This window comes from Apodemus sylvaticus, chromosome 12 (assembly GCF_947179515.1).
Source record: "Apodemus sylvaticus chromosome 12, mApoSyl1.1, whole genome shotgun sequence".
Classification (NCBI taxonomy): Eukaryota; Metazoa; Chordata; class Mammalia; order Rodentia; family Muridae; genus Apodemus; species Apodemus sylvaticus.
In genome coordinates this window covers 51,550,557-51,577,223 of record NC_067483.1, presented here as the reverse complement: position 1 = coordinate 51,577,223, position 26,667 = coordinate 51,550,557, and the positions used below count along the sequence as shown (strand labels likewise).

Below are 26,667 nucleotides of genomic sequence, written 5' to 3'. Positions count from 1 at the left end.
AGAATAGGGTTACCAAACATCATTTACAAAAACAATAGCATCTGGGCTTTATTGTGATAAATATGTTGACATTAGTATTTTAAGCATCAATGTTGAATTAAAATACATGGGCATAAATTATATGAGATTCATAGCTTAAAATACTAGGGAAAGCCAAGTCACTGAGCCTTGAGGAGCTGAACAAATTATAGGTAACAAAATAAGGCATTTTCTAGAAAAATTTTGTATATCAGTAAAAAATTATGAATGTAAGTGGTTGTTTGAGTGCACTAAAAGGTAGGGCCTGCCTCACAAAATCAAAGAACAAAGGAAAATGAATGATCTTTAGACATAATACAGGCCTAAAGGTGATTATTAAGCACATGTTATAGTATTATAATACTAAGTATATTGAGAATTTGGTACTGATAGCAATGAATGCATAGGAAATTTAGCAAGTAAACTTGCAGAATTATTATTCTAATGGAATAGTTATGTTTTTATGCCCGACTCAGAGAAATGTCACATTTATTCAAAGAATTATGTGTTCCTTGGAAGTTAAACTGTTTTGATGAGAGTGAACTTAACAAAATGATAAAAGCTGAGACTAGCACGACTTAAAAAATGCCAACTTGTAAGCCAGGGACAGGTATTTGCATACTAATTGTAATATTCCTGCTGTCATGTGCCTTCAGCTTGAAGATCAGTCAGAAAGAGAAACTGCATCATCTGTGACAGGCAGACAGTGGGACGCACAATGCCAGTGAAGTGAGTTACTGTTTAAAGCTCTTTTTATCTCAGAAGATGCATACACACCACCCTTGAGTCTTCAGTACTCTATATGACATGCTGCCTTCATTTATGATAGAAAAATGTTAATTGTTGCCTTTCACAGTAACTTCATTTTATCTCTTGCCCTTCTCTATTGATGCTTTCCTTTCTAAAGCATATCCACGATGCATGGCTTGCTTTGGTTCTAAATTCTCTGTTTGCTAAGTAAAAAAACATTAGAGTCAACAGAAAGTTGACCTCACTTTTCATCGTGTTTTTCAAAGTAGTGAGTTACAGATACAACATATATGATCTTCGTAAGAGTTATTCATTATCACAGTACTTATTAAGAAACTTTTACATGGATATTCAGTGCTGGGTATGGAAGCAGCTGTCGCTTCCTCGGGCACATGAACTCCTTGCTTGAGTTTTCCATTCTCCAGCACACTGCTAATTGAGTGTGAACAGCTAAGTTGTTGGATTCCACATTTTTTAATGCAATACAACTGGTTCTAGCTGGCTCAATTAGCAAGATAACTGGTAGCTTTCACACAGTTCCCATCTGGTCTGGCTCTTCTCTGGACATATAATATTAGTACTGCCGGCCTTGATGGCACTTGCTTAATGAAGAAAACAGGCAGGAAATCAGCCAAAACCCCATGAAATACTAAGTGCGATTTTGGCTCCAAATACACAGTGAATTTTCTGGCAAACCATACACAAATGGAAAGTTACTCTGATTAAAGCACCAGAATTTTAAAAAGTTCTCTATCTCTCTGTCTCTCTCTGTCTCTCTCTCTGTGTCTGTCTCTCTCTCTCTCACTCACACACACACGCATACACACACATACACACACACGCATGCACGCACACACACACACACACAAAGGAAAGAAACCACATGTACCTACATTAATATTATAATTATGACACAAATAAAATGAAAAGCAGAAAAATAATAATGAAGGAATGGCATTTTCACCATTTATTTCAGGTAACATATAAGTTAAAAAAAAATCAATGGAGCCTCTATAGTTTTAAATAGCTGCTGATTTTTTATTCTCTAATTTTTATTTAATGGATTTTGCTAATATTTCTATAGCTGCATTTTATAAAAACACATGCTTGTATTTCTCATACGCAGCTAACCTAAGTAATTTTCTACATTTATTTTATTATTTAAAAGCTATATGAATTGCATAAGCTTTCTGTTAAATAATTAATTGTTATATGTATGTATTGTACAAAGTATCTGGGTGATTTGTGTGATATTCTACTGCAGGAAAACTACTGCATGTGTCCTAGAAAGAGCCCATATGTGCTGACTTATCCTTCGGTATGACATTTGAAAACGTTAGGGTCCTAAGCAGACTGGTGTTTAAATATTAAGTCTACCTACTACTATCTGTGTTATACTGTACAAGTCACTAGCATTTAGTCATAGATAATAGAATTCAATACACTGCTATTGTCACTGTTAACTGATGGAAGATATGTGACATGCTTAATGTGACCCAGAGTATATTTTAAACATTCATGGTACAGTTGTGCATTCTAGTATACTGATAAATACTAGCATTTACTTTATTTATTGACATCAGAACGTGTCCTTCCAAAGAATATAGACTCATAAGAATCCCAAATTAAAAAAATTAATAGTAGTCAATATTATTCATTAAAACAGCTACACTCTACCTAATTTCTGAGAAGGAAGCACTCCACTTCTTCCAGCTTTAACGGTATAATAAATATTCAAAACTGAATCTTGTAGGTGAAATTCAGGTCAGCAAAGTGAGCAGTCCAGGAATCTTCTAAAGCCACGGGGGTATCCCTTCTGAGAGCTGAAAGGCAGCTTACGCCTTTAGAGCAAAGTCAACATTTCCTGACCAGAATTTATAGTAGAACACTCTGGCAACTCTAATTGTAGGATGTCTAATACGCTGTGTGTATATCTACAGAATACAGAGCACTTTAAGTACAGCTCTGTAATCTAAAACTACATTCTTCATTTTGTTCTTAACTCCGCTCTCGCTCCCAGACTTTTCTTCTTGTCTTCACACAATGATGGAAATAGGAACGGCCATTGTTTACTGACATCACTCCAAGCTCCTTCTCTTCCTGGCTTTACCTAAAGGCCCCTGGTGCAATCTTTGCTGTCACTTCCCTGGGGGATGACAATAAAATTCTGCTGTTCTGTGGTCCTCTAGGCATGTTGTCGTACTCTGTCCCTGCCAATAGCACGGTAGGATGTTCCACCTGAACAATTCACCTATGCTTTTCTAGCAAGCTTTTTCATTGTCTTCTTCCAGCATCCTGAAAGCCACATCTCCTATTCCTCTGTCTCACACCAGCCATTGTCTAGATTTTGAGCATTAGTTTCTTGCCCTAGCCACACTCTTCTGGGTGCTAGAAAATAACTACTTTTACTTATTAAAAAACCTACATATAAATGGAGATGTAGACATTTATACTAGAATGGATTTGCTATTTCTATATGTTTCTGATAGCTTCTCCTCACTCCAAAGGATATCCTGATGGCCAAGCACCTCTCTGCCCTATGCACTAGCATATACTCTGCAGAGATCGAGTTTCATATAATTTAAATATTACATCAACACTATATTTCCATCTGCAAAGACTATTTTTATACAAGTGCAATTTAAATGACCTTTACGATAATTTTAGAATTCCAACAAAACAGTGTGAGAGCCATGTAATACAGCATAATCATAGTGAAGCAACAGTTTAAATGCACAAAAGCACTTTAGTGTGAAATTAAATCTAGGTTTATGACTAACACTTGATTTATGAACACTGAAAACTAAACAATGCAAATCTTTTTATATGTCCATTTTATTGCGAGACTGCCATTGCAAGTCTCCTAGACAACCAGTGCTTTCAAATGTTAGTCAGTGAAAGGAAAAAATGGAGATCCAAAGCCCATCACTTAGAAAGGAAAAGTGAGCTAGAAAATGTCAGTAAAAGAAGAGAGAGAAAATGAATTCCAAGTAGCTTGCCTCAAACCTTGTATTATACAAAAGTAGAAACTAATATTAAAACAGTGAGGAAATACAGTCAAAAGTATACAAAAACTACAGTAATTATAAACAATAAGACATAAAAGCATAATAATCACTTTACAAACCCATACATAGGATTACCAGCATGCAATGCAACAGTCTGATAAGCAACACAACATTTGTAAGGATAGATGGAAGTGAGACCATCTCTATTGTCAATTGGTTAAATATATGATTTAGTTAGCCAGCTCCTTTCTGTCTGTACATCATAATTACATAATCAGACTCCTTGGCTAGGAGTGGCTTCCTGTGGATAGGGCCTTGTTTCATCGGGATCTTTATCTGCTATGAGGAATAATACATGGTATATTTGTGTCTCACAAAGTTTATATCTTAAGGCTGATTTATTATTTTATGTAGTATTCCCCAGTGTATACCTTCTTCAGGAAACTTCAGTCCACAATTTTTTACTGCTTTGAAAAAGCACACTTTTGACAGATTCCTATGTTTAAGTACTAGTCTACTATGTTTAGTACTAGTATAGTCCAGAACTAGTCTACCAACCTAAGGAGAAATAATACCTGATTCAGAATAGGCTAACTACAACAAAATACCAAAATCAAACATCATCACATTAGAAATCCCTAAAGCCTTTCTACACTTTCTAAATATTCATGATTATTAAACTAGTAAATTTGTATGGTATGAAAACTTAAAAATCATTCATTCATTTTGATTGCTATCAGAAGTCTCTATCCACAGACACATAATTAATAATATATTCAGAAAAGGTTATAATTGCTTCACAGAACCAATGTTTCTCTGGTGCCATTAGTATAACTTCATTATTTGCAAATATTAACACTGTTGTCCTGATTGATAAATAATTTTCTGATACCAAATTATCTTCCACATTATACTCCTGTTATTGTCCACATTGGAAAAACACTGTGTGATTTTTATTGACATGTCCCTGTTTCAGCAATGGCTCGTTTAAATGATGTAATTCTAAAAGTACTTTCAGCTCAAGTAATACTATAATTCATCAAAGAAAAAGATCACAATGCTATTGTCAAGGGTAGATGCTGTTTCTACAGGTCTCCAACTACGGAAACACTGGCATGGTCTGAAAATATGGACTCGCTCTTAGCTAACCAAGGTAAGATTCAAGCAATGGTGCATTTTAAAGATTATAAACACAATTCATTAAACCTTAAAAATTACAAATATTTCATGAGGTATGATATTGATCAGCATTTGAAGCATAAAAACTTAACATCTTAGAGTCAAAATAGATTTAGTTTAGCCTAAATAGACATTTGTCAGTAGTTGAAGCATGAATACAGGGGAAATTAATTATAAATGATAATCAAGTAGGAAGTTTTCCATTATTTTAGCCTGTAATTAGATGAATTTGATCATTTGCCTACCATTGATAAAAAAAAAAAAGCTGAAAGAAATGCAAATTATCAACAATAGGAAATTTAAATTAACCACTTGTTTTTCAGTTTCATGAGGTAAACTAGAAAGTTATTAGCATATTTAAAATAAATGGCATTCATTTTGACTAAATACAAACAATTTATGTTTTACTAATGAATATGTGTTTATATCTAAAAGCATAGTTCAATGTTGCAATTGTGACCAATTATACATAAAATACTTTAAAATTGGCATGCATTTTTGTACACAAAATAGTCAGAAGCTCTTCTACAATTCCTGTTTGTCTTATAAACAATCTGCTTCTCAGCACATTTATCCTGAGAGGAAAAGGTGGGACTGTAGAGATTAAGCAGAACATATTTATAGTATCCATTGTATTAACCAAGTAATATTTCTGTTTTAAATTAATAAAATATCAGAAAAGCATAAAATAATAAAACTGGGCACATTCTGCATTGCTCTCTGTTCATACTTAAAGTTATACTGAATTAAATACATTACAATACTCCTCTGAACACTTTATTTTTATAGGCTAAATCCTAAATCAATCTACCTACTACCTCACGTACAACTAAAGACATTCATTGAAAATGCTTTGGATATTAAACACCTTTTGCTAAGTTAGAATGGGAACTTTCTTATGTTCTTCAATGTGTAACCAAGAGATTAAGTCACGTTTGGTAAGTGAGTCTTAGAGTCCCTCTCCTGGTGGTCATGCACATGGTTCCTCCAAGGCAGAGGAAGGGATTTCTGTACAACAAACATGCAGAACAGAAGTGAGGAGGGATCTGAGATGGAGAAAACTGTGCTCATATAACAAAAGGCCAAAGTTAAAAATTCATCTAAGTAGCTAGTTAATATGGCTTTTGTAAATCAAGATAAATAATAACAGTATAATTTATTTGTAACCCTCTAAACAGTTAATACATTAGAAAACTACATAAACATTTTTACTAACTTTGCCTCTATGTTGACTTGGCTTTCCTGGTAGCTTTCAATTTCTACTCCACTTAATGTACTCTGTGACTGCGAAACAAATAAAGTCATTCTATCTTGCACGATGCCCTCAAGAATGGATTTTATTGCATGTAATATGTTAGTCCAGACTTATTTGAAATGTTTTCAAATTAAAATGTGTCTAAAACAGATATGTCAGTGAAATACTGATTAGAGAGACAGAGCTTCATGACCTGAAAGTTAATTGTTGGTTTTGCTCCTTGGGTACAAACTAAGGTATAGAAGGAAGCATTTTTTCATTGTAGGCCTTTCTAGAAACTGAAGAGAAGCAGAAGATGAGGTCATTCCTTGATTTCTAATGTCCATATCTCTAGGATAGATTCATAAAAATTCTTGAGGTGAAGAGCATGATATGCCCTAATGATACCCACAATATTATCATGCAAGAATGGAAGTATTACTTCTTTATTAATGAATACTTTATCTTATGTATTTGGCCTTCAAAACACCAGCAATGTTTGGGTTACTTTCAGAGAAAGTTTTACCTTTTACTACAAATTTAAAAATCTAAATTTGTGACAGATAAGCTTAGTTTACACAGCTAATTTAATTTTTCTATGATTAATAATAATTGATAATGACAACCACATTTCTCTATGAAAAATATGCTACTTTTATACAGTGTTTTCGACACTTGAGATTTTGTCCTAGAAAGCTATGCTTTATTTTATATTTTTATTATTAAATTTACTTTTGTTTCCCACCTGCAGCAACCTATAAAAATTTGAGAGCTCCCATTCCTTTCATATTTTTTTCTATTTCTGGTCAGACTCTCAACCCCATGAATTTTCATAAGTTTATTTCTTCCAGATGATTAGACAAGAGGGGGTAACTCTCTTGGCCTGCACTGGGAAAACAAGTGCTCAGAGCACAATCACTGGTGTTTTCAGAAGGTAAATTCCTCAGTGACAAAATCCTCAAGAACATGTTCCTAATCAAACATAAAGCCTCAGCTTACAAGCATATCTTCCAAATACAAACAGAAAAGCTGAATACCACGACTTTAAGATACCTGAAGAGCATAGTCAAAATAAAAGCTCTTAATCTTTCTAGCGTGGCATGTAGCTATTGTCACACTCTCACCATACATAGCTGAAAACACTAGGCAAGAATCATCTTTTTGGATTATTTGTAATCATTTCACAAAAGAATTCTACAAGGCACATTTTAATGATGACTACAAAAAAATAATAGAAGCCTAAGCACCAATTTTAAACTCAAATATTTATGAAAGCCAGAAATTGTACTGCATATTTGAATGCATGTGTGATGATGTAGGGGCAGGGGTTGAAACATGTGATGCTATAAGACTGAGATTTTTTTTTAATAAATCTATATCCTGGTCAAGTTAAAGGAACTGAACCTGTAGATAAGTGGGCTCCCATGTACCCTCTACTCCATCAACAGAGAAATGTTCACTAGAAAACATGATCATTTGGCATTTCACATTGAGTACACTGCTTAAAGCAACATTGGAAAAAAACGCTCCTTTGTTGCCTTTCAGAATTAAAATTATCCAAAGAAGAGGAGAATAAAGACTCAATCCCAAAATTTTGTCAGTTATTTTCTTGATTTAAGGATTATATTTGTCCAACATAGTCAATGCAAACATTGTGTCTTTTCCTTTGAGCCCAAACTAACACATCTTATTCCCTCAGTTTCAAATTTTGTCTCAAAAGCTTATATCAAAGAAATATATTTTTATCCTAATTAATATAACATAACTTGAGCTAAGCAGTTCAATAGTCCAAGGCACTAGTCATCAAGACATTCTCTGAAAAATAAGTCAAATCTAGAAATAGAAAATATGCATTTTGTTAATTAAGTTAATTTTTAAAATATAAATGAAAATATTTTGGACTCATGATTACTCTCAAAACCTTCCTTTTTCTAATATGAAAATGATAGTATATAAATATTACATTGTCTAGATGATAAATATTTACCAATAGACATTATATCAATAAATTCTCATTTGATGCAATGGGCTTATTCAGGGAATGTTACTATCTTATAGATGATGCAATGCTTTCTTAAATATGTTGTAGCTGGATTGGATGCTTTCCGAACATTTCTAAAATCAGAATTTAGTGAAGAAAATGTTGAGTTCTGGCTTGCCTGTGAAGACTTCAAGAAAACAGAATGTAGAGAAAAGATTGCTACCAAAGCTAAGATGATTTACTCTGAATTCATTGTAGCTGATGCACCAAAAGAGGTGAGTGAACTATCTCAGAATAATGAGGTTGCATCACTCATAGGCTGTTTAGTGAGAAATAGTTAACTCCATCTCAAGAGTAACCTAATCATTTCTTTTTTATATATTAAAAAAATGTCAGCAGACTCCAATATACAAATATATTCAATGCCAGTATATTTTTAAGAAAATAATAGATGTGAAAGAAAGCAATCTCACCACTGGAATATCACCAGTTTTTATTTTTAATTTCTTTGAAGTCTGCATTATAGAATATAATAATGTTCTATATTCCAAAAGGGCCCATGAATCTTTTGTTTGAAAATGAGCCAGATATCTTTACAAAGTGAGTAAGTCTCTTGTATACAACCTAAAAAATAGCAAAATACAACACATCTCAAGGGGGAATGTAAAAGTAACTTATTCACCTGATATCATAATCATCTCAGAGGATTACTATTGAATAAATTCACACTTTCAAACCATTTTGAACTCTGGCTAGCTGTTTCAATAAAGCTGTTATGACTCAAACTTTTCTATGAACTGACAGATTCAATCTGGCTATTTTAAGCTTCTCATTGAATTGTTCTGCTTGGCCTTATACTAACTCTAGCAACTTGCTCTAATCTCCGGGCTAACTTCTTAGTCTCTGGTTTCAACTGCCTCTGCTGAACCCAAACTGAACTGCATGAACTCACAAACGAATTCAACTTCACTACATTGCACTCAGTGAACTAATTACCAGATGACTGAATTGAATGGCTCCAAGCTGCACTGATTGAACTCAACTGACTGAAAAGAACTGATTCAATTTTCAATTCCTTCACTGATCTTACGTAGTACTTTCTTTCTTGTCTGTCCTCGAGAGAGTTGGATACTTCCTGCCTCTGACTCGTTTTTGTCAAATATCTGATTCATCACTTTATCTAAACCTTAATTAGACATTACTTTCAAATATGGCTGCTTCCTTCGACACACTAAGCTTACCTACATTGTCTGGGATTAAGAGAGAATAATAAGGGCTCTCTTTATTCCAGCCAGAGCAGCCATGCTGCTGGCTTAAAATTCCTCTACAGGGATTCTAGAATGATTCTGATAATATCTTTTGAAATAATGTTTATTTTTAATTTTTATTATGTATACATTGCGTGCTCCTTTGTATATATGCATATATATGTATAGATTCACTCAGCTGTATGTGTGTACGTGTGTGTCTGTGTGTGTGTGTACATGTTTGTGTGTGTGTGTGTGTGTGTGTGTGTGTGTGTGCCAGGTATGAACTTTTAGATATGTGACTATCTAACCATCTACCTTAACTTCTAAATTTTCTTTTATTTTTGAGATTATGAAATAATTACATTTACAAACCTTTCCCTTTACTCATTCCAAAAACTTCCATATACCCCTCCAAGCTCTTCTTCAAATTCTTGTCTTCTATTTTTCATACCTGCCAAAATGGACAGGAAAAAGTCCACATACCTTCCCACGACATGAAGAACTAGAAGTAATCAAAAAGATAGAAAGGAGAGATGGTCTTCCCCAGGAAAGATCATACCAATTGATTGTCATCTTAATTGTTAAGACAAGATCTCTCATTGCAACTTGAGTTTACTATTTGGCTATACTGTCTACCCAACAAGCCTTCACAATTCATCTATCCCCTCTTCAGCTTTAGGGTTACCATCATGACCCAACCCTACTTGTGGGCTGGAAACCCAGACTCAGACCATCATACTTGGATAAGAATGTTTTTCACTGAGCCCTTTAATGACATTTCTGATATGGAAAGTTTTATTAGTGTTTGGTTTAATTTTCAGAACAATGATTGGATATCACAAAATATAGTACTAATTGTAACTGATATTTAAACAGTTTATATGTTAAAATTGATAAATATCCCCTTGAAATATGTAACACAAAGTCAATTTTTCATTAGATATATTCTTTATTTACCTTTCAAATATTGTCCCCTTTCCTGCCCCCCAAATCCCCTAACCCATCCCCTCTCCCCCTGCTCATGAAACCACCAAAGTCAAATTTTTAATGAATAAGTAGTGGACAAATTGAAAGCTGTAACGGCAAAAATTAGCTCATAGCACCAGTGATCCTTCCTACAAAGGTAAGAAAATCATATGTGTCACTAATAAATATTATATTTTCTGATACAAATTGAACTGAGAGTAAAGTGTTGGTCCTTATAGGTATTGAGTAAGTTGAATAGAATGCAAAAACATTGATTTAAAATAGGACACAAAGCTATAGAAAGTTCAACTTTTAGGTGGACATTAATTACTGCAGTTGCTACTAGGGTTTGGTATAACGCAGACACAAGAACTATTGAAGTGTGGCTTGGAATTTACAGGGGGTAGAAAACAACTTTAACTCATGGGGAGATGCTTCAACATTCATTTCCAAGTCACCACCTAAAAATCAATAAATAATTCTGGAAAATTGAATATGTAGTATTATGGTTTGTCAAGTTGATTAATGTACCATTTCCTAAAAGTTTGAAAGAAACCCTGAAAAGTGTATTTTCTTGGGATCCTCATTTCAAAGCCAATGTTTTTTCTTCCCTACAAATATAATTAGCAGTGGCTACTTTAACATAACAGTAAACATCATGAAAAAATATAATAAAATACAATTTTAAAACTGCGGCTGATTGTAGGGGAGTACCAGGACAGAGAAATGTGAGGGGGTGATTGGGAAATGGGAGGAGGGTAGAGGGCTTATGAGACCGATGGGGAGGGGGGAACAGGGAAAGGGGAAAGCAGTTGGAATGTAAACAAAGAATATAGAAAATTAAAAAAGAAAGAAAGAGACCATGTATCTGTTAAATGCCAAGAGAAATATTTAACATGAAAGAAATATAAGGTGAATGAAATAAATAAAAAGCACCAAAAAAAAAAAAAACCCTGCAGCTGAGAGGCTGAGAGATGGCTCAGTGGTAAAGAGAACTCAGTGCTCTTGCAGAGGATCAGGGTTTAATTCCCAGCACCCACAAAACAGAACACAATCTGATGTCCTCCTCTGGCATCCAAGAATTCCAAGCAAACATGTGGTACACAGTCACATATACAGGCAAGAAGTCAATACACATGAATAAAATAAAAATTGAAAATAGAAAACAATGAAGCTGAAATCAAAGTTATAATTAACAATTTTGACAGTTGCTTATGCCCTAACCTTTTCTTCTAAACTAAACACTCTCAGTAATAATTTATCTACCCAATGCAATTGTTGTTTCCATATATAAAACTTTAATAAGTTTTAATGTTTTACCCAACTAATTAACTAAATAAAATACAAATAAATTTATGGTCCCTTTTCAAGCAATGATTATATTGTTTCAAAACAACTCTGAAATATGCATTTAAACATGAGAAAATTCACAGATATCTGTGTGCATGTATAACCACTCTCTTTTCTACTATGTACCATTAACTCTTTCTAATGCAAATACCACAGGGCACTTGAATGGTTTGTTTTATTTACCAACTAATTTGTCAAATAATTATTGGCTTTCAATTACATATTAAAGATAATATATACATTAGTAGGTTATTTATTAAACAGAATGTTTGCATATTTTTAAGATAATAAATTGAATGAGATAGGAAGAGATTAACTTGTAACAAAACTGCACAAATAGAAAGGGGAGCATAAAATAATAAAACCCACTTAAAGTTAATTATTGCTATAGTAGTAAAGAGAAATTAAAACCAGATCGAAAGATATAGATTTCTACGGTAACTTTCTGATTAAAGAGACAGGTATTGAAATATAATTCATGTTTTCTGAAAAGAGAAAATGAAGCTAGAATATTTCAGATTGAAGACATACTATAGTTTACCTCTATGTTATAAAGCATTGTGATATTTTCAGAAATTGCAAGTATTATAAAACTGCTAATGTCAGCCAAAGGAAGAAGTAGATTTGAGATCTTATTTCCATTGTTGGAGATAAAGAAATCATGGGAAAGATATTCTAGATATATCTGATAGGTAAATTTGATGAGACTACATGTTTTTTTAAAAGTGGGGAATTTATTGGGAGATGGATAGTTGACACAGCAGTAAGGAGTACTTGCAGCAGACCTGAGGTTGGGTCCCAGAACCTATATGTTAGCTTGAAACCATCTTCTGTTACCCAAGGAATCAAACATTTCTTCTGACCTCCACAGACACTGAGCTTGACGTGATTCACATACACATACAAAGACACAACACTCACATACATAAAGTAAAACAAATAAATCTTTTAAAAAATGACAGGAGTATCAAGTCTACTGTTATTACCCAGTAGTACTAGTAGCCAGAAGTTCATTCCCATGCTGTAAGAATAGAAAGCTGAGCAGCCAATGCATAATATTGTATTTATAAATTATATAAGTCCAGAAGTACAATCTTCTGCCAGAGTGCGTAGTGAACATGCACAAGGCCCTGAGTTCAATTGCTAGATATTGGACTAATTAAACTAATAGAAACAAATATTTCCAAGCTCAGATTAATTTTATTACCAACCAAGCAACATTTTCTTGTTTTATTGTTATATTTTATCTTATTTTATAAGATGTTCAAAGCAATTTCATACATGGCTATTATGATTACATAATTTCTACCACCTTTCTTCTTTTCAGCTCCTCTCAGGCCCCCATCTCCCTCTTAAAATCCTAAGTTGTTCTTTAATCATTATCTTCACATATATGCATATGACCACATCCTACTGTGTACCTTTAGTGCTGCTCATATTTATATGTATGTAAAGCTGAACACTGGGGCTTGGATGAACTTTCAGGGTCTCATGCCCAAAGCAAGCTGAGTCATTCTCAACAACTACTTATTGTCCAGGCTTCTGCATCTAAAGGAGCTTCTTTGTGAAATTCTCCCCCATCCATGCTGGCATGTCAACCAGTGTTGTTATTGGATGCAACTTCTCCATATACTGATGGAATATTCCCTGAGCCTTAGATAGAGGCAGTGCATTATAGTGCACCAGTAAGGAATAAGCACACCACAGTTATTTATTTTCTATATTTTTACCACGTGTACATCTATTATAAAAAGTGTTTGTTTATTGAAGGGTACAAGCCACATTTACCTTTGGGAATAAGGATACATAAAAAGAATGGGGTGTTTAATTGTTTTCTCCACTTTTTAATTAGAAAAAATATGTTTTAACATACAATATTAAATATAAGATGAAACTGCATTGTATCTGGACAGAAATGATGACTCCAACATAGGGTGTTAAATTATACTTTTCTTCAAATAAAGTTAGTTTGAAACTGAACTGAGTAAAGAAATAGGTATGTGAATTGTGATAGCTGAGGTTTTAAAATGGATATGCAGATATTTCTTTGTGTTTCTGGAATAATACTTTCTATTGTCCACCATAAGTTCATTAATAGATATCATTTTATTGTTGATTCTCCAATGTGTTGAAGTCACCTTGAGAGTTACTTTTTATTTACCAGTTATTTTTTTTATTGAGTATCTTCTTCATTTACATTGCCAATGGTAAAACCTTTCTCAATTTCCCCCTCCCAAAAGCCCCCTCCCCAAAGATTCCCTACCCCTCCTCCCACCCCCTGCCTCCATGTATATGCCCCTCTACCCAACACACTCCCACCTCCCCCCCAACGCCCAACCCCCATCTATTTCCCTTTGTTGGGACCTCTATTGAGCCTTTACTTGACCAAAGACCACTCCTCCCACTGATGCCCAACAAGGCATTCCTCTGCCACATTTTTGGCTGGAACCATGTATACCCCTTGGTTGATGGTTCAGTCCCTGGGAGTCTTGGAGTGTCCGGGTGTCCGAAGTCATTGTTCTTCCCATTGGGGCTATAAACCCCTTCAGCTCCTCGGGACCACCCTCCAGATCCTCTGTTGGGGACCCCAAGCTCAGTCCAATAGTTGATTGCTAGTTTCTGCCTCTGTATTTGTAAGGTTCTAGCAAGGCCCCGCTAGAGACAGCCAAGGCATGCGCTTGTCTTTTGGTACACGCTTCTTGTCATAGTGTCAGGGTTTATAGGATGACTCCCCAGGTAGGGCAGTCTCTGGGTGGCCTTTACTTCAGTCTTTGCTCCACACATTGCCTCCCTTATTGCTCCTGTGAGTATTATGTTCCCTTTCTCAGAGGAACCATAGCACCCTCACTTAAGACCTTCTTCTTCTTGAGCTTCCTGTGCTGGGTGAATTGAAAATTGTTTATTTTGAGCTTTTGGACTAGCATCTGCTTATTAGTGAGTGCATACCATGTGCATTCTTTTGTGCCTGGGTTACCCCACTCAGGACGACACTTTCTGTTTATTTAAATTGTACATTTGTTTAAAAGAACAACACATTTTTTTAAATTAAAAATACAAACCTCATGTGTTCTATAAGCTGCCCTGTAGTCTTGTGTTTTCTAAACAAGGGAAACCAGGTTTATGCTGGTAAGAGAAAGCCATCTAGCTGACGCTTTCCCAGCTCCACTAACAATAAGATAACATCCCAAGAATGTATATTTAGAAATCTGTGCACATCATGATTTTATATGTCAGCTCCTTTTCCCACAGACGCTGAAGAGGCATCTGGTTCTTATTCAATTCCATCTTTGCTTTGACTACTTGTCTAATTAATGAAGGTGCTTTTTAATTCTATTCCCTTTCTTTCCCTTGCCCAATTTAATGTGTTAACGATGCTTCCCAACTTGTGTCATCTATTTCTGTCATCAAAGCCACTGATAACAAGTAGATACATTCTTGTGTAGTCACATATTCCTTGTAGATGCTGCAAAAGACTACGTTTTATTTAATCACAACCCTTGAGAATATAGTTCAGTATTTTCATTTGCCTTTAATGATGCCAAAAATGAAGTAATACAAGAGGTGTTAGTGGTGATTAAATGGAATTAAGTAACAGATGACTTTGATTTAAATAGCAATTTTTAGCATTGTTATTAATAAGGTCTCAGATGCTAAATGCTCAGTTTTGGTAAAATGTTTTACTTATGCATGTTTACATATTTTGCTCAATTAGAATCTGCTACACTATGCATTCTAAATGAGCAAAGGTCATTTAATTTGAATTTGAGAGCCAAACTGAAAACTTTCCATTCAAATTATATAAAAATATATAAAATAGCATTTAGGGTTAAAAGAGAGACCCAACAGGTAGTCTTTAAAATACATTCTTCCTGTGAGAATGCTTTGTTGAAAGGTGAAAGAATTTAAAACTGTGGGTGTACAAAAAAGGAAATTGGATTTCATAATTTTCAGCTAACCAAAATCATAAGTATTAAAATATTCTGGATCTTAAAATAAAAATATTTTAAACACCTACAACATCTATAGAGGCATATTCTCAAAGCAATAAATTGTTAGTTCTCCTTGTCAACCTTGCAAAGACCTTTTCAAAAACTAGCAGGATTTAAAACCTCAAAATGGTTGTGATAACATCACAATTCTTATTTCAAAGAATAACAATCTTATGTTCTGCTTTCTTAGACTGTCAGTAGTCTGGTATATAAGATAACCTTTTAAAATATATGCAAATAAAATCCTATTTCTTGAAACACCTGAAATCAAAGACTATACAAACAAAAGCAAATGTTCATTTATATTAATATAAATTGTTACATAGTTAGTCTTATATAAACAATTTTATATTCTTAATATGTAATATATAATAGTTTTGTGTGTGAGAGTGGTGTGTGTGTGTGTGTGTGTATGTGTGTGTGTAAAAATTGAAAGCTAAGTGTTGTTTCCATTCAAAGCTTTCATCTGTTGATGTCCTTTAAATCTCTTTAACGGTAATTCTGGTTTGCCATTGTTTTGACTAGATCGATGTAAGCCAGCTCTTCATCTTCTCTTTCTCTAAGAGTTCATATCTAATCAGCATTTTCTATCATTCTTTAGAATATTCCTCAAGGCCAGCCATTCTTAAGACATGCCCTCAGGTCACAAGCATTGGGTAATAAGTCTTCCTTTCTCTACCTAGCACATGTGTTTGGAATACACATGCTCTGTCCATGCAGCGTCACTCTCTAACTACCATCTATTGCCCACCTGTCTGATAAGGTTTCTAAATTATTTTCCTCATTCAGACCTGTCTAGTAAGCTCATGCAGAATCAGTTGATTACTTAAACACGTGTTCACTTTGTTACCCTACTTAAAATTCTCCTCATTGCTCTCGAGATACATAAAACAACAGTATAGTGCTAGAGGGCCTGTGACCTACTTAACTCACTTAGCTATTGCATTTACTCCTTTGCAGCCTAACAGGCATCTTTCAATGAGTCCTCCTACAGGCATGCCTCAGACTTTATATTTCCTAACCATAATAATAATTCAAAGTTCAGTTTCAAATTTCACTTTGTTGGGAGAGACCTGTTTCTAGAAAGCATTTTTGTTTTATCTTTTGGATTGCTTTCTCAAAATTTCTCCTCCTAATCACATCTTGATTTTCTTGGTATTCTCAGATACCACACAGTTCTATACAACAGTTCATTAAAAAAATAAATTGAACTCAGGAAATAGTTTATATTTTTAAATATATGATACATTTTCCTAAACAATAAGGTAAATAACTATAATCATCTTAAAGGTATATGTAACAGCATAAAAGATCAACATAAATAATTAGCACACTACTATTAATATTCCACCTGAAATTGTTTTCATATTTAAAGCCATCTTTATTTAAACTTGCACATTATTTTAGAATTGAATCCATTATTCAAAATTTTTATGATTGGAAAAGACCCAGTTGATTCAGAAAATAAAACTAGAAAGAAAAGAGAAAATAAATGACTGGAAATAAATATCCATTCTGCTGATAATTGTGAGATATGTAGAAAATGAATAATTAGAAAAACCTTGGAAAGATAGTAAATAAAAGGCAGGTTAATTACATCCCCTGAATTGTTGAAGGCTTTTGTCATAACAAATCCTTCCTCAGATAATCAAAACTAAACACTTAACATTAGCTAAAGCTTTTATACCCAAATTTGCTTAACCATAAACTTAATTTTTAAAACTTCTACACAAAAATTACACACAATAACAAGAAAACAACAGAAACATCTTTTCCGTGACACAGGAATGCTTTGGCGGGGGAATACTCATTATAAAATCAAGCATACAGAGAAAAAAATGCTATATGGAGACACAAGGCAAAAGTAGTTTAGGTGGGAAAACCATTTGAAAAAGATTTATGTGAGACTCATTTTGGAACAGAAATTACAGTAGTATGTTTTGGGATATAACCACATGTTGCAGGATATTAGATCACACTGTAAACTCCATGAGTGTGCTATTTACTGGGGGGAAAATTAAAACAAAAAGTAAAAAAAGAAAAAGTAAGAAAGAAACCAAAACCATTTTTACTTGTGGTGTGGTTCAGCAGTTAGCATGCATATTTATCCCAAATAGTGAAGGTAAAGTTAGTTTGTAGAAGGAAGCACCCACATTTGAAAGTGATGTCTAACTGAGTAGCAGACAAACTGATAAATCAGAGAGAGATTTAATAGAATAAAATATGCCCAGCTTTCATGAAAAGAGAGAGGAAAGGGAAGCTAGTTGAGGGGCAGTGCAGAGGGAAAGAGGAGTCAGTTTTACAGGGAGAGCTTTGCAGAGACAAAGAATAAGCCAGACACATGTGAAGACAGAATGAGAAATAGAATAAGAAGGAGCTAGAAGATCAGAACAGATTGCTAAATTTAGAGACCAAGCACAATTCAGTCAGAGGCCCAGAGAGAGGCCAGATTGAATCAGTCAGCTTGGAGAGGGGTTTGAGACAGAACAATTGCATGGAATCAGCCATGCAGAGCTCACAAAGAACAAGAAAGGGTGAACTTACGCATTAGTAAGTCTCAGAGTTTGAAAATATTCTAGGACTAGATGAGACTGTATGGAGGCTAGAAGCTTCCAGGACTAGGCCTAGGTTATCAGACAGAGGCAGTAAGCATATGAGATGACAATTATATCAGATGAATAAAAGTTACTATTACAAGCAGGGACAATCAAAATATTGAAAGCAGAGTGACAGAAACAGATGTAATGGGATGTTTCATATACATACCACAGAAAATTAATAGAATTCCAGATAAAAATATTCATATAATAAACACTTATGTAATTGATATGGTAATACAATCCACAAAGTTAAAAGGAAAAGGTTTCATAAGAAATAGCATAGGGAAAGTGAAAAGTTTATGTAGTAAAATCTGAAACAGTAGGCGCAAGACTGAAATTAAGAATAACTACTGTAAAACTTGAAGAACAAGGGCACAAGTTACTCAGATAACTCACACACAGGCACACACACACACACACACACACACAAAGACACACACTACATACTAGATAACGATCAGAAAAGAGAAATAAGGGATAACTCTTCTATATCAAGTTTGAACAAGTTAAAGAAAAATAATGTCATTTATATAAACATGTGGGTGTGACGTTTTGTCACAGACATTAAGCGGAATTGCCAAGACATGTCTTCATAAAACTACTGATTATCCTCCGGAAAGAATGATCTTCTCATCACTGAGATATCAATAGCTAAGGATGGCAGTTCCTTGGAAAGGAAACAAGCAAGTCACAAATGTTTTTGATATAAATATTAGCTATCATCAATGCATTTACATGGAATTCTTTTAAAATTTTTGAATGATTTTGAATAAATATGCAGCCATTTCTTCACTTGAATTTTTATAACATGTAGTTAATTGGTTCCTTAGCCTTGTGAGGAATGCAAAAAGTGTAACTATCTGACAGATTTCTGAGACACAAAATTTTTTGTGAAGTCATCATTTTTTAATCAATTCATAATGCCACAAAGAAAATGTGACTTGAATTTAACCTTAAACACACAAAGTCTTGTGAAAGACTTATGAAAGAAAAGTGATTTGGTTAAGCAGGATAATATAAAAAAAAACTTCAGAAGCAGCAAAATATAAAGAATATGCTGTGAATTCTATATTTTTGTGGGAATACAAAGTGTCCATGGAAGCAGAGGAGCTACATCTCACCAATAGTGCTATTGGCTGCAGAGTTGACACAGAACAAAAGGAATGAGTAACTCAGGACTACATAGCAAGGATCATGAATGCCTAGATCAAGCATGACTATGATCGTGATGATATTGATGATGAGAGTGGAACTGATAATAGTGATATGCTAACAGTACACATGACTACACTATAGGCATCAGTGAATGCTATTGTCAGTCAAACCTCTTCTGGAGAATGTCTAAACATAATAGGATAAGTTGTTCTACACATCGTTAGGAGACTGCAAATCACTAGTGGTGCTGCTGAAGCATTTCTTCATATCTAAGTAAAGAAACAAATGGAAGTTTATATTCACATATTTTTATATTTATTTTTTTAATGGGTTAGCATGAGTGTTCACAAAACAAGACAAGTTCCTGATAGTAGTCAATGTTCTTTCATTCTACTACAGAGAAGGCTAAATTCCTTTTTGCAGAGCATAAGACATGATAGACCTGGCTGGCTCTCCCCTTCACATCTTACTCACACTTCTCAGGCTTGGGTTTCTTCTCTTGCATATCACACCCTAGACATCCAAGAGAGTAGCTCTTCAGAACCTAAAATCTTTGCTGTTTTATCTGTCAGAAACCTTTCTCCAAATTCTTAGATATCTGGCTTTTTATTGTTCAGTTTTAATTATGATTAATTTAATTTCATCAGATGTCTTTCCCCAAAATAGACACAGCATATGGCACATATTAGACACCTCCAATCCTCTATTAAAACCAATTAATTAGTGTATCTCCCTGTAAATGTGTCACTTTTCTTTCTTCTAATGAAGTGATGAGATGAGACTCATACCCAAGCTTTAGGAATATATAGCTTCGACTGATCCTAAAACATTTATAACTATTCCTAGGCCAAGGCCTGGAGGCTTAGAGCCTCTGTAAAATCTAATCCTCTGCAATCCCAGTCCTGAAGGCTTCAGCTTCTAACCAACATCTGCTAACCTATGTCCAAAATATTTTAGCCTCCCAGATTTATTGCTGAATAAATTCACCTTTTCTAGCTTTTTCTGAACTCTGACTGGTTTGTTCAACTAAACTATTTTGACTCAACCTCCACTCTAAATCCTGACTGATTCAAGTTGGATTCTTTTGGTTTCTGGCTAAATTGCTCATCCTGGCCTCATACTACCTTTGGTAATATGTTCTAATCATCTGGATGCTTCTCATACTCTGGCTCTTCTTAATTCACATGTGTTTACCTTGTCCTTTGTGTAACCTGGATCCATAGAACTGCCATAAACATATAACACCCACAACACACCACATCATTGTTCTTTCTTCTTACTCTTAAGTAGCCTCTCCTCTTCTACTCTTCTCACATAAGCCGGGTATATCCTATCTGTGACTCATTCTGTCAAATCTTTCTCTGATTCAACACTTTGCCCTCAATTAATGGTCACTTTCAAGCCTGGCTGCTTTCTTCTACAAACTAACCTTATGTTCATTGATAAGGATTAAAGGTGTATACTAAGAACATGTTGTTATTTATGTCAGATCATAGAGTAGTCCAGTGCATGTCTGTATTCTGGCTGGATCGTATTTTGGGGTGTAATCCCTTGCCAGACCAGCAGTTGCTGGATTAAAATTCTTCTACATTTCACTTCAGTTACATCATCTAATTCAGACTATAAATAGACTAAAATTAGGAAACAGAACCTCAGTAGTATTAAGGTCCAAGGTCACCGAGGCATCAGATTTAAAAATGGCCATGTGATCTCTTATATGAAGATGGGGCAATTGACTTTAGGTTTGGGGGATGCTTATAGAAGTTTCAGCATTTTACCTGGATCTTTGAGGAAGAACCAAATGAACTGATCAAAAGAATAAAATTATAGATGATCTGGGGCCAGTGAGTATCTGAAATCCTAATCAAAGAAAACTATATGATATCTAATCATGCCCTTTTAATGACTTCTTCAATTTAGTTACATTTTAATATTGTTCTCCCTAAAATATTTTATAATATTATTCATTAGCATTCATTAGTGAACAAAACACTTTAAAGTAACAGCCCTTATTGTTCACTTTTCTGCCTTGGAAATTGAAACTACAAATTGGATTTTGTTAGACACATAGCAAGTTAGGAGCTGAATTGGACTTAATTACCGCTCAATCTACCTATCATTTAGTTTCACTTCAGTGCTGTATAAGTGATATTTACGAGTTTTACTTTTACTAAAATCCTGAATTGCAGCACTTTATCAACTCTCACATTTTCTCCTGAGATGTACTCATTCTATTCCATAAATTTCTATTGATTTCTTATTTTGTGTTAGGTATTCAGCTAAGTACTAGAAATGATGATAAATGAGATACCGCACCTGCCTTTAGGGAGATTATGATATTAAGATTCAAATATATTTTAGACGTCATGAATATTTTTGGTTTAATTCATTTGCCTTGAATAAAATTTTAGCTGTTGAAATATTCTGAAATATGGATGGAGATGAACAAGTATTGCAAAAGTTGGTTTACATTTCAGCAGTTTTTTCAGGTGAATGGGGTATCACAATGTAATAGATCTCTATTAGGCCCTTGGTGTGTTGTTGTTGTTGTTGTTGTTTTAGCTGTTGTAGTAGTTGTTGATGTCTGTGTGTTTATGTGTAATTCAACATATATACATTTTCACATGCAGAAGGCATTATGGCAGTAAAGAAAAGGGATAACTTATTTCATTTTTGTCAAGTAGAAAGAAACAGAATGAAGAGCAATGCTTGGGGAACCCACAAGGTTCACTGAGTAGATGGAGAATGGTGAAACACAGTCTAGGCTATTATGGCTATTCCTACACAAATTCATGCTTGGAATTCAGATCAAAGTTTTAGAAAAATAAACTACTATGGGAAAAAGGCATCTCAAATTATTATGTGTTTGGTTTACATTTTAATTTTGCCTTTTTAAAATATTAGGTGGGGTAGTGGAGGGTGAGGACCTCCTCTTGAAGACAAAGGGGAGGAAGAATGGGTATGGAAGTGTGGGAGGGAGAACCTGGGAGAGGGTTTTTACTGGATTGTAAAAAAAATAAAAGGAAGAAAAAATAAAATAATAAAATAAAATGATTGGCCTCTAAAAAAATATTTTTTTTAATTTTTTTATTCGATATAATTTATTTACATTTAAAATGATTTCCCCTTTTCTAGCCCCCCACTCCCCGAAAGTCCCGTAAGCCCCCTTCTCTTCCCCTGTCCTCCCACCCACCCCTTCCCACTTCCCCGTTCTGGTTTTGCCGAATACTGCTTCACTGAGTCTTTCCAGAACCAGGGGCCACTCCTCCTTTCTTCTTGTACCTCATTTGATGTGTGGATTATGTTTTGGGTATTCCAGTTTTCTAGTTTAATAACCACTTATTAGTGAGTGCAAACCATGATTCACCTTTTGAGTCTGGGTTACCTCACTTAGTATGATGTTCTCTAGCTTCATCCATTTGCCTAAGAATTTCATGAATTCATTGTTTCTAATGGCTGAATAGTACTGCCTCTAAAAAATATTAAAAGCCAACTTTAATTGTTTTCTGTCAATGCACCCTGTCTCAAGCTACAATAAATTTTAAAACCAAGAATGTGCCCATTGTGTCAAAAAAATAAATGCATGACCTTACTGCTATTTTATATCAAATAATTTTGAAAATTTTTCAGCCGTAAGAATATATAGTATCCTGAGGAGTCATGTGTGGTTTGAATCTCATGTAATGACATGCAACCTTGTTTTTTACAGATTAACATTGACTTCAGTACCAGAGACCTCATCTCAAGGAATATTGCTGAACCAACTCCAAAATGCTTTGATGAGGCTCAGAAATTAATCTATAGCCTCATGGCCAAGGATTCATTCCCTCGTTTTCTAAAATCAGAAATTTATAAGAAATTGGTAAATAGCCAACAGGTTGGAAATCATAAAAAATGGCTGCCTTTCCTGTGAAAAAAGGTAAATAAAATAGTATATGAAAAGCTACCATATAAAACACATAAACAATACAAAACGTTTCAGGGTTTAAAAAAGTTTTACTTTATCAGAATTCATATATATACATACATATACGTACATATATAAATACATATATACACATACATATATATGTATATATTCTCAACACACACATAGATATATGACTATAAAAGTCAAATGCTACAAATTTAGTCATTTTATAAGGTACTTAACAATCTACTGAAAGAATACAGAGTGAGTTGATGGAGATAAATAAAATTTTTCAACCATTAGTAAATACATTTATATATTATAATTTCAAAAAATATACAAATCTTCATATCACAAGTTGAGGACTGCCTAGCATATACAACATTTAAAATGCCATTCGCATGTTCAAAAACCTCACTTCTGTAAAAAGAAATTTTTTTCTTTTTTTTTTCTTTCTTTTTTTATATTCCAGATTTTATTCCCCCCTCCCCATCCACCCTCCAACTGTTCCTCATCCCATACCTCCTCCCCAAGTTCCTGTCTCCACGAGGATGTCCACACTCCCCATGCCCATCCAGCCTGACCTCTAAACTCCCTGGGGTCTACAGTCTTTTAAAGGTTAGATGCATTGTCTCTGATTGAACACAGACCCAGTAGTTCTCTGCTCTATATGTGTTGGGGGCCCCATATCAGCTAGTGTCTATTGCCTATTTGGTGGTCCAGTGTTTGATAGATCTTGGAGGTCCAGATGAATTGAGAATACTGGTCTTCCTACAAGGTCACCCTCCTCCTCAGCTTCTTTCTGCCATTCCCTAATTCAGCCACAGGGGTCAGCAGCTTCTGTCCATTGGTTCACTCCCAATATCTGCATCTGACTCTGTCAGCGGCTTGTTGGGTCTTCCAGTCATGCTAGGTCCCTTTTTGTGAGCACTCCACAGCCTCAGGAATAGTATCAGGCTTTGGTACCTCCCCTTGATCTGGATCACACTTTGTGCCTTCTTTCCTCAGGCTCCTCTCCTTTCAATCCCTGGAGTTCTTTCAGACAGGAACAATTATGGGTCATTGTTTTGACTCTGGAATGGCAGCCCCCTCCCTCATTTGATGCCTTGTCTTCCTACTGGAGGTGGACTCTATAAGTTCCCTCTCCCTACTGTCAAGCATTTCATCTTAACCTAAACATAATTTTTCGTTTGCTGGATTCAACTATTCCTTGTGAACAATAACTGATAATGTGATGAGTATCTGAACTACTGTGGTTCTAAAGTTAAAAAGTAAAAGTGATGGATGTGTGCATTCTTGTACATATGCCTGGCAGTGCCAGAGAACAAATTTTTCAAAATCTATTTCTTGGCTCAATAATAACCTGACATTATGTGTGTATGAAAAGGGTCTTGTGAATGATGGATTTTATATTCTCCTACTAGGAGGAACCGAGATCAAGGAGGCACAATCAACTGCAGATGATGAATAATAATGCAGCAATGACTGTCCCATAAAGTAAAAGTTACTGTAACATCACCTATCCGTTGTGGGTTAAGAGTCTCCTTGCTTACTCAGTGCTGAAATTTGTTCATAAAACCCAAATAAATTTTAAAATTTTTATTTTATTAAATGAGCAACTGATATAAATGTAACAAATATAAATTATTTCCTGTATATACAATGTGCTATTGATTCAACAGATCATTGTGTTTCCATTCTATTTTCACAGATTCATTTCTATTCATTGCCATTCTCTGTTTCGGACTGAATTTTTTTTAAATGAAGGGAAAACATTGGTGACTTATTTTGCTTCTATAAACGATTCATTTGATAGACAAGAATCTTTGTCTACCAATTGCGGCCTCCTCCTCGTGGAAAAATCAACACTTAAACCCATGCAAATGGATGGACTATTCTCTGTGCACTTGCAAATTCCAACAAACCTGGCATAATAGAATTTCGGGGGAGGGGAAAAAGCGTTGTCCACTAATTGTAAAATATCCATACTATACCAGCATTACTTCTATAGGTTCTAGCTTCAGTATCTTTTAAACGGGAGAGATTTTATTTATTCCAAGAAATGTAAGGGCAAGAGGCATCGAGAATCATTAAATCACATTCTTATTTCCAAATAGAGGAAAAAAATGTTAAAGCTCAGTTGTTTCTTGAGATCACACATCTGGTGAGTGACAGAGCTATAACTGCAGCCAGTGGATGTCACCACGTTGTCACACTGATGCTTGATCCAAGAAAACAGTGTGGTCCCTCCCCATTGAGTTGCATGGAAGTGTGGAATCTAAGCTCCAACAAACCTCCCACACTTTGGCAAGGTGCCACAAATGTTTGAATTATCTCTACAGTCAGTTTATAAACTATTATAACACAGCGAAACTTTTATCATTGGCTCTCAGGAAGTAAGGGGACTCCGATCCCACATTCACCACCTTGAGGCCATAGGAGCTTGAGATATTATTGCACAGGAACATCCTGAGTTAAGCATGGTAGGTTTAAAAGTGGATGCTAAATGACCTCTTATGGAAAACCAACCTAAATTTGCCACAGTAGAACTCTTCTTCTACTGCCTCTACTCACTTTCCACTATGAGATATAATTTTAGAGTTTCCAATTTAATAAATCAGAAAACAAATCAATATGAGGACTTTAGAAAAATACCATGTGTAACTACTACATGCAGTATTTTATATTCTATTCATGACTCTTTCACACTAAATTTTATTTTAATCAGTAGTTATCATGCACAACTCGAGAAATATAAATGCAAGCATAAAATATTATAGAAAAAATGTGAAAATAATGTAAACATCTTGATTATGAAAATAAATAATCAGTCATACTGTACTATCATTTTAAAACATCTTAACTGACTTATAGAAATGAGGTTATCAAAGCAAAACTATGCAGTAATTGGCTAATAAAAGTATAAAATAATTGACCCAAAATGGCTACATATTATAAGGAATGAATTCTTTGCATTGTTTTAGTTTTTATGTTTGTTCTTTTCCTTTTTGAGATATGGTCTCTGGGTCTACCAATCTGACCTTGAACTTACAATCTTCCCACTCCAATAGCTGACTCCAGGGATTGTAGGCATGAGCCATCTCATCCACGTGTTTGCCTTTTCTATTTTCAAACACCCTTCACTAAGACAGACTGAAGAAAATTAGATGATTTATTTTCTAAAAGACTCTTAGATTCTAACAATTTCAAGTGTTGCAACAATCATAAATTTAACTTATCTTCTTTGAATTGTTTGCATATCAAATATTAATACTTT

General features: G+C 34.5%; 1 protein-coding gene across 1 annotated transcript; it reads left to right on the top strand.

Annotated features, from left to right (window-relative positions):
* The first annotated feature begins 736 nt into the window (after positions 1-736).
* Positions 737-23,393, top strand: Rgs21 (regulator of G protein signaling 21). Its single transcript, XM_052201104.1, has 4 exons — positions 737-747; positions 4,853-4,929; positions 8,279-8,445; positions 23,190-23,393. Exons 1-4 carry the CDS (start codon positions 737-739, stop codon positions 23,391-23,393), a joined length of 459 nt encoding a protein of 152 aa, XP_052057064.1.
* The last annotated feature ends 3,274 nt before the right edge of the window (positions 23,394-26,667 follow it).